Source organism: Lytechinus pictus, chromosome 19 (assembly GCF_037042905.1).
Source record: "Lytechinus pictus isolate F3 Inbred chromosome 19, Lp3.0, whole genome shotgun sequence".
In the NCBI taxonomy this organism is placed as follows: Eukaryota; Metazoa; Echinodermata; class Echinoidea; order Temnopleuroida; family Toxopneustidae; genus Lytechinus; species Lytechinus pictus.
Window position 1 is genome coordinate 5,777,313 of NC_087263.1, and position 14,103 is coordinate 5,791,415.

Below are 14,103 nucleotides of genomic sequence, written 5' to 3' on the forward strand. Positions count from 1 at the left end.
TTATATATATCTTTACTCAAAGTTTATATTAACACAGACATGCCAACCAGTACGTTTTAGGCGTATTAAGTACGTTTTTGCAACAAAAATATGGCAGTACGTTTTTTCTTTAAAAAATATGTTTAAAAAAAAAAAAAAATTACGAAATCGTAATTTATTGAGAAAAATCATCTCTTTATGTCTCTGTTTCATAAATCGTACACAAATATGGTTATTAGATCAATGTAATTTCAGGTAACTTGTTTTTTTTTTTCAATCATAATGTTAAAACCAGGGTGAAGAGCAGTGCGCATTTTAGCTTGCATGCAGCTTGAGCGCCGCGATGAGCGAGTGCGCCAAACATTTTATTATGAAATACACTTTTTTTATCACAGAATACAGTTTTTCATTCCCAGAGGTTGGCAGGTCTGTTGACCTTGAAAGCAAATATTGTTTCTTAAAAGAAACATTGTCATAAAGATCATTCTCAGATCAGGGGCCTGTCTTACAAAGAGTTGCAATTGATCCGATCAATTTAAACTATGGAAAGCCAGCAATTTGAACATCTAAAATAAATGTTTGTTCAAAGTATTTTCTCGAAATGACATATATTCACACATTCACTGTTTTCTTGACAATTCAGTATGCTTCTCTTTGTTTTCAAAGGACATTGAGCAAATCTCCAAAGGAAAAATTATGACATTGATGGATTTCTATATTCTTGAGATTGATCAGATCAATTGTAATTCTTTGTAAGACAAGGCCCAGGGCCCGCTGCATAAAATAGTAATTTCGATGGGCTGCGAAGCAACTTTACCATAATAGTTAATATAATGGCAAAATTACCGTGATATATATAGAGTAAGTGTTTTATGCATCATGGCCCTGTGTGTATATTGACTTTTCACGGTTTCATGGATAGAGAAACATTTCCTGACAGTAATTGCTATCAAACCTTCCATCATCTCACAGGGCAATGGTAGTAGAACCTTCAGCGTCCTCTATTGACGAGAGGATATCACAAGGAGCGGAGGACAATCCACCTAGCCAGCAGTCTAACGACCAAACTTTAAACAATGCAGTTAGTAGTTCATCTGATCCCAAAGGACCATTATCAAATGCAGCTTCGGCTGAGCCCCAGCAAGTTCCAATGGACCTACCTGTTAGTAATCCTGTTCAAAGTCAGCCGGACACGGCTCCTATAGTTGAGAATGACTCTAATGTTAGTAGTAATCAAGTATCTGTGATCAGTAGCCTTGCATCACCAGTTATTTCTAGTCAAGACTCGACGCCTGTGAATATACCTCTCTCTAATTCAAATCCCAACTCCCACGCGGAGGTCTCTCCAAGCACCGGCTCGGTGAACCCTAGCTTGAACACGGACTTGCCTAGCGAGAAATGCGGCATGAGCAACACCGCACTTCATACGAACCCCGGACAGTGTATACCCACCATGGGTTGCAACGCTGCGGATCCGAATAACTTATCTCCCGTCGAGAACATGAGTAATCACGCCGTGGTCAATGATGTCGGAAATGCGGACGTCGGCATCAACATCAAGGCAGATTTGAAGATGGAGCTGAGTGAGGAGGTCTCGTCGCCGACGACATCGCCCGTCGATGGAGACAGCAGTCCGGAAGCGGCTGTGACGATCTCGCCGGTTACGACGAACCAGGACAGCAATAACGTTCATTCAAATCTAATCAACAATGATGCTAACCTATCACCAGAAGGGGACACTACAGATAAACTTAGGTAAAGACTGTAGAAAACTATAGCTAATACCCCATTCCCACTGCTGTACATCCGCTACGATTGGCATTTCGTAGCTGATTGGGAAAATTTGTCTCTTTTATCATGATTGCCATGACTGCCTTTAATATTTGATAAGATCTGGGGCCCGTCTGCGATCAATCGCAGCTATGGAAAGCCAGCAACGGCAACATGTAAAAATACATGTATGTTCAAAATATTTTCTAGAAATGATGTATATTCATACATTCACTGTTTTCTGGACAATGCAGTATGCTTCTCTTTGTTTTCAAAGTACATTGAAAAAATTTCCTGACGAAAAAAATCATGACATTAATGTATTTCCATGTACTTGGGATTGATCGGATCAGTTGTAACTCTGTTCACGGGTCCCTGATACGATCACTACGATTACTCCATGATTTAGACCACAGTTTCAATCATGGAACGAATCGTGAGAGTGGGAACTAGGTATTAGTAGGAAGCGATATCTTACGGCCCTATCGTACAACACAAACGCTCAATGGTTTTCCATTGAAAGATTACTTCATAGGACAGCTTGGTTTTGATTGGCTATTGATTGAGCTTGGCTACCAGTGTTATTGCCATTGATGGTTTATTTACGCAACAGGTGCTAGTTTTTGTGCTTGATGAACGTGTGTTGCTATTTCTATCTAAAGGAAAAACTCAAAATACTCTTGTAAACCCCCATAGATCCCATCCTGGAAAGTAATCTAGGCACTGTTTTATGGAGGTTGTCATCTTCATCAATATACTGTAGTCAGATGCTCGACAACCAAGTGAAATAAAAGATTTCATGGAAGTTGACGGTACAGTTGGCGTATTAGTAACTTTTATGAGTTTTTAAGAGTTTCCCTTGCAAATGGATTTCATCTTTTAAAAAAAATCACATTACCCCCCCCCCCCCCATTGTGCCGCCCTTCTTTATTTGTGCCTGTTTTCTGGTCCTCGATTTTTTTTTTCATGATTGGTTATGATAGTTGTATGTTATTTTTCCGTTTGTTCAGTTTTATTGCCAAGTCTGAATTTATGAAGTCTGGAGCTAGTTCACAATCACCCAGCTCACCGAGCCCTAATGGACCTCTTGATCTCCAGGATGCTCAACATAATAGGTCAGTTTAAATCAATCATTTATGTTATGTAATTCTATGAGATTGATTCAGAGATGCCAGCATGTGATTTCGGGTCATTAAAGGAGAATGAAACCTTTGGAACAAGATAGCTTGTGTGAAAACAGAAAAATCAAAGAAACAGATCAACGAAAGTTTGAGAAAAATCAGACAAATAATGAGAAAGTTATGAGCATTTGAATATTGCGATCACTAATGCTATTGAGATCCTCATATTGGCAGTGAGACAAAGATGTGTGATGTCACTTGTGAACAACTCTCCGCATTACTTTATTATATATTTCACTTAACTCTTTGCCCGCCACGTACACTATCCCCCCTGCGCTACATTAATTTTGGGGTGCCACATTCAGAGGGGGTTTGCGTGCATTGTCTTATTCAACTCGCAATAACTGTTTACTGGTTTGTCGTATTGAAAACAATTGTGTAGCAAAGTTTTAGAGAAATGAATACTCTTGCCAATGGTATCATTATTGCAATGTATAAAATCATAGATTTTGAGAATTTTAACTTTACATTCTGTTTCCAATTTTCGTTTAGGAGGGTATTTTATACCTCTTATATTCAATACTTCCTAATGAAGGTTAAATTTCTAAGTTAGTCCATTGAAAAGATGTGTTCTTTAGCTTTCATTACATACCAAATCCATGTCTTTATGGTCATTATGAGCTAAGCAGTTTAGGATTGAAATGGGACATTTAAAAAGAATAAACTGACAATGAACTAAACTCTTCTATTGAAATTGACCCTGGCTACTTCTCAATAGACTTCCCATCCTGGGAGACTTCCCATCTATTGATACTTTGATCCCCTTATTGTTATAGGGAGGTGGCAATTTGTATCATTCTTTTATTACAAGGAAAGCAGTGCAAGCTATTGAAAGCTCATCAAAATATATCCTAAAGCAGTTTAAAAAACTCAATTTTAAGCGAAAAATCTCTATGTAAACAACGTCGGCGAAAGCTAGATTAGTAAACAATGCAATACACGCGTCCTATTGTATGTGTGTGCACACAATTACAATTAAATGCGTTCCGTATGCATTGTGTGCGAACTGTGACTTGAGTCGTCGTTGGCAGTCCGCTGTATGTGCCGCGAGTCGTCCGTGGCGGGCAAAGAGTTAAACTGCTTCTTTTATCACATCTATCAGTAGATCATGTATTCTTTTTATAGGAGGGCATGTAATACAGATTTTAAAGAATACATCATGGATAAAGAGTTTGTATCACCATAAGAAAAAGCAAAAAGAGACATTTTGGGGGTGTTTTATAGTCCATCAAAGGGAAAGTTGCTCACACATCCTTGTCGCATTGCCAATATGAGGATCTCCATAGCATTAGTGATTGCAATATTGAAATGCTCATAACTTTCTCATTATTTGTCCGATTTTTCTCAAACTTTCTTTGTTCTTATTCTTTGATTTTTCTGTTTCTAGAGAAGCCTACTCGTTCCAAAGGTTTCATTCCACTTAAACATGACTCACCTTACCCCCAAATTTAAGCAATTTTCATAAAAACCTTTTCCCTAATTGTTTGCTGCACACATCTATTGAAGAAAAAGTTAAATTCCTGCTGTTCCACAAGAATATATGCATTTTCAGCCTATTTTAGTTGGCAGAACTTTTGAGGTTAGCTTTTCTGTGTTTAGTTTAAATTCACAAATGTTAACTTTTGTGTTAGTCTCTCATCATTCTCATGTTGGTGTCATGAAAAAAGCTGGTGCATTCTGTTTGATGACGTTGAAACTGTTTTGCAGTGACTACTAACATGATATTTAGAAGACCTAAATTTGGAACAAGATTAATACAGAAAGAAACTCTAGTGAGGATTGAGGGAATCATTTGAATGCAGTCGCTTGGTTAATTCATAGAAATTAAAAACGTAACCTGCGAGTAGGACAAGTGTTGAATCCGATTTGTATTGTAAATAACAGTGTTTATATAATTATGTAGATATGATAATTGAGATAGTGGTTTGTACTATGAACTGGAGCTGTTGCTTATACCATGGTCACATTTGTTCTACGGCGACCGTACGGCGAGTCGAAAACAGCAGTTTTATCAATTTTGATCCAAACCACCTGTATGTAGTTGGTACAAAAAATGTTCAAACGGCTGTTTTCGACTCGCCGTATGGCCGCCGTAGAGCAAATGTGACCATGGTATTAAGGTTTCAACCTTAGACAAATTATAATTTTACTTTGCCATTTACCTCTTCCACAGGAATGATTCGTCAGAAAATATTGACATTCAGGTGACTCCAGTAACTCAGAATGGACCCGTCTGACACAACTCTCCACCCCCATAATACACGTAGAACTGTCCATGCTGCCATCCACCCAACAGTGCCATTTGGTGCAGTCCACTGCGCGCGAGGGAGGAGAGGAGCGTTGCAATCGGAGGGGAGAAATCAATGCCCACAGTGCTCATGATACGCAAGACGTTTTCCATGATCATCCGCATATTTTCAAATGTTTAGTCTCACCGGGTGATATCTTTTCCTGACGTTGCACCAGTCACTTTCTGAGTAGTGACAGGGCTCGCTCCAAGCAAACTCCCCTGGACGTAGTTATGACATCCTTTTATAGTCAACTTTTAGGTATTTCTATTCGTATTTAATTATCGACAGGTGTGAACAATTATCCAGATTTATTTTTTCTATGATTTTCACGTTTGGGAAATGCTTTCACACTCAATTACTAATGCTACTGAATGCTCTATGTTTATTTGTCTTTGAGAGATGTATTTGCCTGCATCTCATTTTATTTCACTTGTTTTGTTTTAAACTGAAATGCATATACCTCACAGGATTACTTGTGTTTTTAAAGCAAACCAGTATTTGGTATGTTCTGCTGCTCGGTGCGGAACGCAGCCCTTGTGCGGTGGGTTCAACAAGGCATTACGTACATACCATACTTTCCCACATAGCATTTATTATGTTGCTTGTAAACTTTCTGTAAAAATACCCCTAATCCTATGACCACCAATTCCTCCAGTGGGAATCTGTGGGTTCACCCTAACTGCACAGGACTATGTTATAAGAGAGGGTCATCAAACATGACTTTGTGACAAAAATTAGGACACATGGTTTGTCAGAATTAATTTCTGGGGAGCGTTTCATGAAAGGACTTGTTGGTCGTTCGATCCGGTAGTTACTATAGTTACAAGGCTTCTCAGCCAATCAAAATCAAGGAAAGTTGTCAGATCTTACAACTTGTCGGATAAAAATGGTGATGAAACGCTCCCCATGACCCCAAAACTCTGAGAATTGATTTTCTTAAAAACTTAGATTACTTAAGTGAGATGTATGTAAACTCGGAGGCTCCCATCACAAAAACCGTAAAAATTAATTGGACTGATTTCACAATGCATTGATCATGTGCAATCAATTGTAAAAATCAGTCGTACCATCTATTGCTATGCTTCTCATTTATTGCCTAGATTAATTGTATCGAAATAAATTTTACTGTGTGATAACTGCTCTTTTGTTCTTCCACTATTACACTGATCTCATGCCAAAGCAATCATTTGTAAACTCAATTCACATGTCAGACATAACTATGTAAAGCATATCAAATCTTCAATATAAACACAATATATTACGTAATACTATTATTCATATGTGATGAGGAAGAATCAATGAGTTCTAGGCATTCAGTTAAAAAAGAAGAAAAAAATATATTAACAGCTGTGAGGTTGTGAGGACATTTTCTGGGCGAACTCAAGTATTAATATTATCATTTCATTTGCTATGCTCCAAAGGTATTATAGAATTTATTCCTCACTCTAAGGACATCAAACTATATTCTTATTCACCAAAATTTTATGGAAATGATTGTTTGAGATGAGTTGGTTTGTCACTCATGGTGTAACATAACAAAGGGGGAGGGGATTGGCTATGCTGCGTCTGCTACATTCCTAGTTCATATATCACATTAGATGATTAGCAGGGATGTAGTCTAGGCCGGCCTCAAGGCCACATTTTGCCGGCCTTGGCCTTGGCCTGAGTCACATGTACGAAGTCTATGGGAGAAGGTTTTCTCTAGTGGCTTCATGACCAGCCTTGCCTACATCCCTTATGATTAGATAGCTAATGTTTCTATTTTCCTAACTCCAATGAGAATACTCTGTGCTGAAATGAAAGCACTTTGTTATTTGCTTGAAAATTAAATATTTACCTCAAGTAATCGGCGATCATTCATCCTCGGTTTCGATGGTGTGAAGTTGTCTTTGCCCAGAAGTTTCTTAAGCAAAGGTGTTGTTTTTGTGTTTAATTTTATTTGATTTCTTAACGCATGGGCTTTGAATATATGTTAACTAGATAAATCTGACACATGTGTTTTATGCTGAATAATTGTGAATGTGTTTTGTTGAATGTCGAGGGGTTATGCTGAAGTGATAGCAAGGGCCTTTTGCACAAAAGCTTGCAATCAGTAGCAAATCAAAAATGAAACGCAATTTGACCTCCAACCAATCAAAGGCACACGTTTGTGATTTGTGTTTGATTTCAATGCAATTTTCTCTGCATCAGGCCCCAGTTGCCCAAATGTGATTTGTTAAATAATTTTTAAAAAGCGATTGAATGGTCGTCATTATTTTTCAATTCAATGCAATTTATATCATTTCTTTTTTTAAGAATCAGTGTTTTTTTATAAGCAGCTGGGATTTGATTTATGCAGTTTAAGCTATGGCTGTTTGGTGTTTGATTACACGGTATATGCTGTCCCCATACTGTTCACACGTGCACTTAATCTACAAGTTTACTTATGCACGTAGATGTTTTATCTTAAATCTGCTTTAGTGTTTGGAAATCACATTTCCCGCACTCAATATATGTGAACACATATTTTAAAACACGAAAGGTATATAAATATGGAAAGAACAATAAAGCTGTGTTCATATTCAGATAAATGCATGAATTTCTGTTACCCTTCTAATTATCTTTTTCAATATTTACAGACTTGAAAAACAATCCACTCCAAACCCCTCTGATGTATCAGATTTTGCATCGGCACTTTTTCATTGTCATATTCAGTAACATTTTAATTTGTGTGAACACCCCTGTAGTTCTATTCACTGCCTGACACATGCGTGTGTTCTTTTGAATGTCCACCTCGCCCTTGTTCACACTTCACAGAACAATTTAGAACAGAACAGTGAGGTATGTCGTGTGTGGTAGCATTCAGTGTGGGGACAGTCCAAGTGTTTTCTCATCTAATGAAGGGATTAGGACTGTTTTCATACTCACAGTATGGGGACAGCAGTGACCTTTTTATGTGGTTTGTAGTCCAATGCTGAACGATGATTACATTTTATCTGGCAGGGAAGTCTATAATAGTTACTAGAATATACATATCATATGGCATGAATAAAGAGGAATATTTTTATGTCATTAAGTCGATTATTACATATCACTTGTGTATGTGCCATTTGAAAGAAATGATAAAAAAGAGCATATGTATATTTGTTATTCACTAAAAAACATTTGTAAGATACATGTCATCTGATGTCCTTTCATTTTAAGTACAGTCAAACACGCCGAGAATGGTTATTTTTCTCTATATATTTCTTGTAACGTGAGAAAAATGCAAGTTTTTGACTGATTAATGGATATTATCGTTTTTTATTTTGTTGTGTGGTTAGTAGTTAATAGATAGTGAGTTTCCTTTCATAAACCGTCAATTTTATAATTTATCTTTAAACAAGAGCGAGTGAGAGAGAGAAATACATGCAAAAGATATTCTATTATAAAATGTACTTCCAGTTTTCATTGTTTTTAACCACAGGAGGGTGAAAAGATATATTGTTGTTTGGCGGCATAAAAACGCTAATTAGAAATGACTGTATGCAGTGCTTAGCGCCTTTATGCCTCTGAAGAAACCACTGTTTTGTAAATATTAGATATTATACACTGTCCTTACATAGGACACACACGTTAATCAGTGGGAGGCCAAATCAGTTTTTTGTATATTTGTGAGCAGTGTTGTCCAGTCGTAAGAAATGGTGAAAATGTGGACCACGGTTGCTTTCTTCGGGGAATATGGAACGTAGTTTGCAAATGGTTTCAGGGATGTGCGCGACCCCCATTATGTCAAAAGGAAAATAAATTAATAATCAAAAGACAAAGTAAAGAATGTAAGTCAGTACAGTTGTCATAGTTATCTTAACATAGCATGAATTTCATTTTTCTCTAAATTTTCCCTTATCAGGATTCAAATGAATGATAATTAAAATTGGGGAGGGGGGAGTAAAGTGAGTCCCTTCTGTCTTTTATGGGCTTTAAATGTGATATAAATTGCCAAAAAAGTAAGCACTATATGTGATCAACTATGAATTTCACTTAGTTTTATCTACATCTGCTAACTTGATCTTGTGAAATGATTGAGAATCACATGTTAACACACATTTCAAAGCATTTAATTCATGCATAACTAACAGTTTTCAAACACTGAATTTGTTTCCCTTCATATTTCGCACATTAACCCCTCAAACATAAGACCACTATTAACTTACAAATCTTTGCATTTGAGTATAAATATGCTAGAAAAACTGGAAATACTCTCGGGGGAAAAAAAAATTATCTTAAATGGACAAATTCTAGGAGACCGGGTTGCGTGGCACACATGGGAGTTCGTTGTGGGTATGGCATGCTGCAAGACGCCTGATGATATTAGTGTTGTATCAAAGTATGTCATGAAGGGGGTCATAGCTGTTGCAGTGGTGAAAATGGCTGAAGTAATTTGGGGGCCTGTATCATAAAGCTTTGCAATGGATTACAAATTATAAATGAACAATTCTTGGTTTCTGAGCAGTGGTCTAAACAAAATGCACATGCAACGGTCATTTTGATTGGCCATTGCCGTTAAGTGATTGATTGCAAACCCTTTATGATACGGGGCACAGCTATTCGCTCTGTTGGATGTTCCTATACGATCGATCATAATTTATTTCGAGAGTGGATGTTTTCTTGTTTCTCCCTCACATGGTCATCCAAGGTTCACACATTTAGTGCTTATTAAATGTCTTCTACTTGATTCATTTGAAATCTTTATTTTTGCCGAAAAAAATTGATCTAACGGTTGCAAACATTTCCTGAAACTTGCCCTTGACAGCTATTTCAATGCAAAGTCCTATCAAATACACCAGGGGTGTTGCAAGAAAATATTTGCAATCAATTGCAAATTTCAGATGCAAACATTGATCTAATGGTCGCAAACATTTCCTGAAACTCGCCCTAGAAGGCTATTTCAATGCAAGTCCTATCAAATACACCAGGGGTGTTGCAAGAAAATATTTGCAATCAATTGCAAATTTCAGATGCAAACATTGATCTAATGGTCGCAAACATTTCCTGAAACTCGCCCTAGAAGGCTATTTCAATGCAAAGTCCTATCAAATACACCAGGGGGTGTTGCAAGAAAATATTTGCAATCACAAATTTCAGATGCAAATTTACAAGAGATAAATCAATTATAAATAAAGCATTTTTAGTTGACACTTATTGATGCAAGAAGCGGACCATCAATCAATTGCAAATTTGTAACGATATTTGCTACTTTCTAATTGATTTTGGAACGCAAGAATTACTTGCGATTAATTGCAAGTTTCATGCAACACCCCCATGAAAGTCTCTGTGCAGTGAAATCTGTGTATAAAGACTGCTCAAGGGAGACAAGGAATGTGATCTTTACAGACGGGACCATTCTTGCACAAACTGAAATTATTAGTCATATTCAAGGGTAATGAAATAAAATGAAATGAAATATAGGCCTTTGTGTAGGTATGTCATGCTAAGACACAGGTGGTCTTGAAACTGTTTCACATGCCATTCTGGGTCCCTTCTTACAAGACTTGCGATTGATCCGATCAATCACAACTATGGACGGCCAGCAACGTCACCATCAATTACGTATGTTTGTTCAAAATATTTTCTAACTATGATGTACATTCATGCATTCATTGTTTTCTTGAAAATTCACTGTGCTTCTCTTTGCATACAAAGGACATTGTGCACATTTTCTGTAGAAAAAATTATGGCACTGATGTATTTCCATAGAGTTACGATTGATTGGATCAATGGTAACTCTTTGTAAGACGGGGCCCTGGTATCTGCCCGATTAAGCTAAAGAAACACCAACAAAACCGTCTCCAGACTAATTGAACCTATTATTTTGAATGTCCCGTCACTGGTCGGGTTTGGATTTGGCTTCGTTGGTGTGCCTGCAGCGTCAAGAGAATTTGATGTGGAAATTGTTCCGAGTCTTGAGATGCTTGTGACAAAATACACTCAATCTCCTCGATGGACTGTAGAAGATCTAATTAAGAATGGTGACTCGCCCCTCCCTTTCATTCTCTCATGATGATAATGATGTTATATTTCTAGGAAAGTGGTACCAGTCTGTCATCATCACTGAGAATTCTTTTTCCACCCTACCTTGTGGATGGTTTGTTTGTATATGGTAAATAATAAAGGACTTGATTTGAATATTTCATGGACACATGCTTTATCTTGATTCAATTGTAATGATGGTGACAACAAATAGAAAATAAAAAAGGAAAAAAAATGAAAGAAAAGGAGAATTGCTAATCACAAAGTATGTATATGATTTTACTAAACAGATCTTGTGTTTTCTTTTAGATCTGTTGGAAGATCGGAGGAGTATTGATCATAGTGTAGTATTGTTGATAAAAACTTGTAACAGAAGAGGGTTATAAATAATAAATAGTTATTTCCATCTTCCCATTAATACTTGGTGTCTCTGTTTAATTTGTATCTGTTTGTGCGAGTGTGTGTGTGTGTATGTTTAAAGATGTAACGATCTCAAAATTAGTTTGGACAGAATCCAATAAAATTACCACCCAAGTGTTTGTATGTATAAGTAAAAATATGTGCCAATTGGCTCTGGGAAAAATATGTGGAATTGCTGAGAAATGAGTGAAATAAGGACGGTATTCCATAAAATGTCAGGTTTTTTTCCACGCAATATTAATACACTGTCCCACATATGCCTTTTTGTGTTATCAGAAGTATTGGTTTTCAGCTACGATTTCGTGATTTCACAACGATGAGTTGATTTAAATGTACCAGATCTAGATCTATGATAATATGGTGGTAATTAACCTTGATTTTAAAAGCTTTCTCACAAAATAATTGTTTGCTGCAATTACTACCTTTTACCTTTAAATAAATATAGAAGTCTGTAACTTGGCCCAAAATTCAAATTTATGAATATGTTAATAAAATTTGAATAATATCCTAAGTCAAATGAAATTATTGCAACAGATTGTACAGTGTAAATCTACTTATTCATAAGGGTCTCACGACTGGTCAACAATCCAATTTTGGATAAATGATAAAAGACGAGATAACACTTGCACACTTGCCATGACCATTTTTGTCTCGCCTGCATAGCAGAGCGAGACTGTAGGCGCCGCTTTTCCGACGGCGGTGGCGGCGGCGGCGTCAACATCAAATCTTAACCTAAGGTTAAGTTTTTGAAATGACATCATAACTTAGATAGTATATGGATCTGGTTCATGAAACTTGGGCATAAGGTTAATCAAGTATTAGTGAATATCCTTCCTGAGTTTCAGGTCACATGACCAAGGTCAAAGGTCATTTAGGGTCAATGAACTTTGGCCAAGTTGGGGGTATTTGTTGAATTACCTTCATAACTTTGGAAATTTATGGATCTAGTTTATGAAACTTGGACATTTGGTTAATCAAGTACCACTGAATATCCTGTGCGAGTTTCAGGTCACATGACCATGGTCAATTGTCATTGAAGGTCAATGAACTTTGGCCGTGTTGGGGGTCTTTGTTAAATTACCATCCTAACTCTGAAGGATTATGGATGTAGTTCATAAAACTTGGACATAAGAGTAATCGAGTATCACTGAACATCCTGTACAAGTTTCAGGTCACATGACCATGGTCAACGGTCGATCATTTAAGGTCAATGAACTTTGGCCATGTTGGGGGTATTTGCTGAATTATCATCCTAACTATGATGTTTATGGATCTATTTCATAAAGCTTGGGATATAAGAATAATCAAGTATCACTGAACATCCCCTGTGAGTTTCAGGTCACAAAACCAAGGTCAAAGGTCAGTTAAGGTCAATAAACTTAGGCCATGTTGGGGTAATTGTTGAATTGCCATCATAACTTTGAAAGTTTATGGATAGAGTGAATGAAATGTGGACATGGGTGTAGTTGACAAGTCTTAAGTCACCGTTCAAATGTCATCTATGGTCAATGAATGTGGTATTATGTCATTATATGAATGGTGTTTTTGTGAATGATTATTTTATAGTAGTTTTCAAAGTTCGCACTGCTGCTATAAATTGCGTAATGCAGGCGAGACTGCCAGAGGCGTTCCACTTGTTTTAATGCTGGTACAATCCGGAGGATGATTTATAATCAAGGCTTCAAATTGAAGTCATGGGGTCATTTTTCGGTCAAACCGTATACATAACATTCACAAAACCAGTGCCCTTTAAAGGTGAAGATCACCCTGACAAAAAATTTATTGTGAAAAATATTGGTGAAGGTTTGGGGGGGGGGGGGGAATCCATAAAAAATTAAAAGTTATTACAATTTTAATTTTTTGATTTGTGACATCTTATGCGGGTGGCTTCCCTTTATATCGTTTAACAAAGAAGCAATGAAATGTTCGATTCTAAAAAAAAATGAAAATGGATTTTATTGTACCTTCATTATATCAAAAGACAAATTATTTCACCTCTGCTACTTTTTGAAACATTCTGACCCGTAAGTATAGAAATTTATGCATTTTATATGACATAACATATGGGGGCAGCTGCTCGTATATAACGTCACAAATCAAAAACTTAAAGGTCTAATAAATTTCTTGATGTTTGATGGATTTTCCTCAAACCTTCACCAATATTTTTAAATTATTTTTTCTGGTATTTTTGCAAAAAATATTTCTTCAGGGTGAACTTCCCCTTTAATAACGTACACATGACAATTTCGTAGATAAGGTCAATAATTTTAAGTAGCTTGTATCAAATACCACTAAAATTTTCGCTAGTAACCGAATTACACAAACACTTCAAGTGATTTGTTAAGAGTTACTAGCACCCATCATTTCTGTACAGTCCTTGTTTTATGGGAAGATCTGCCGTCTACAGACATCTCTTTAAAATTGATTATTCCTTGAAATTGTAAACATTATGGCTTGGAAGCCAAACAGTATAC

General features: G+C 36.7%; 1 protein-coding gene across 3 annotated transcripts in view; it reads left to right on the plus strand.

The window, feature by feature from the left end:
• LOC129283058 (serine/threonine-protein phosphatase 6 regulatory subunit 3-like) overlaps positions 1-11,627 on the plus strand; it is a 56,405-nt gene extending 44,778 nt beyond the window's left edge. For all 3 annotated transcript variants that reach the window (XM_064114096.1, XM_064114097.1, XM_064114099.1), the window contains exons 22-24: positions 952-1,734; positions 2,760-2,864; positions 5,104-11,627. In XM_064114096.1, coding sequence (XP_063970166.1) covers positions 952-1,734; positions 2,760-2,864; positions 5,104-5,167 — 952 coding nt within the window. In that variant the 3' untranslated portion in view covers positions 5,168-11,627. The remainder of the gene's footprint in view (positions 1-951; positions 1,735-2,759; positions 2,865-5,103) is intronic.
• The last annotated feature ends 2,476 nt before the right edge of the window (positions 11,628-14,103 follow it).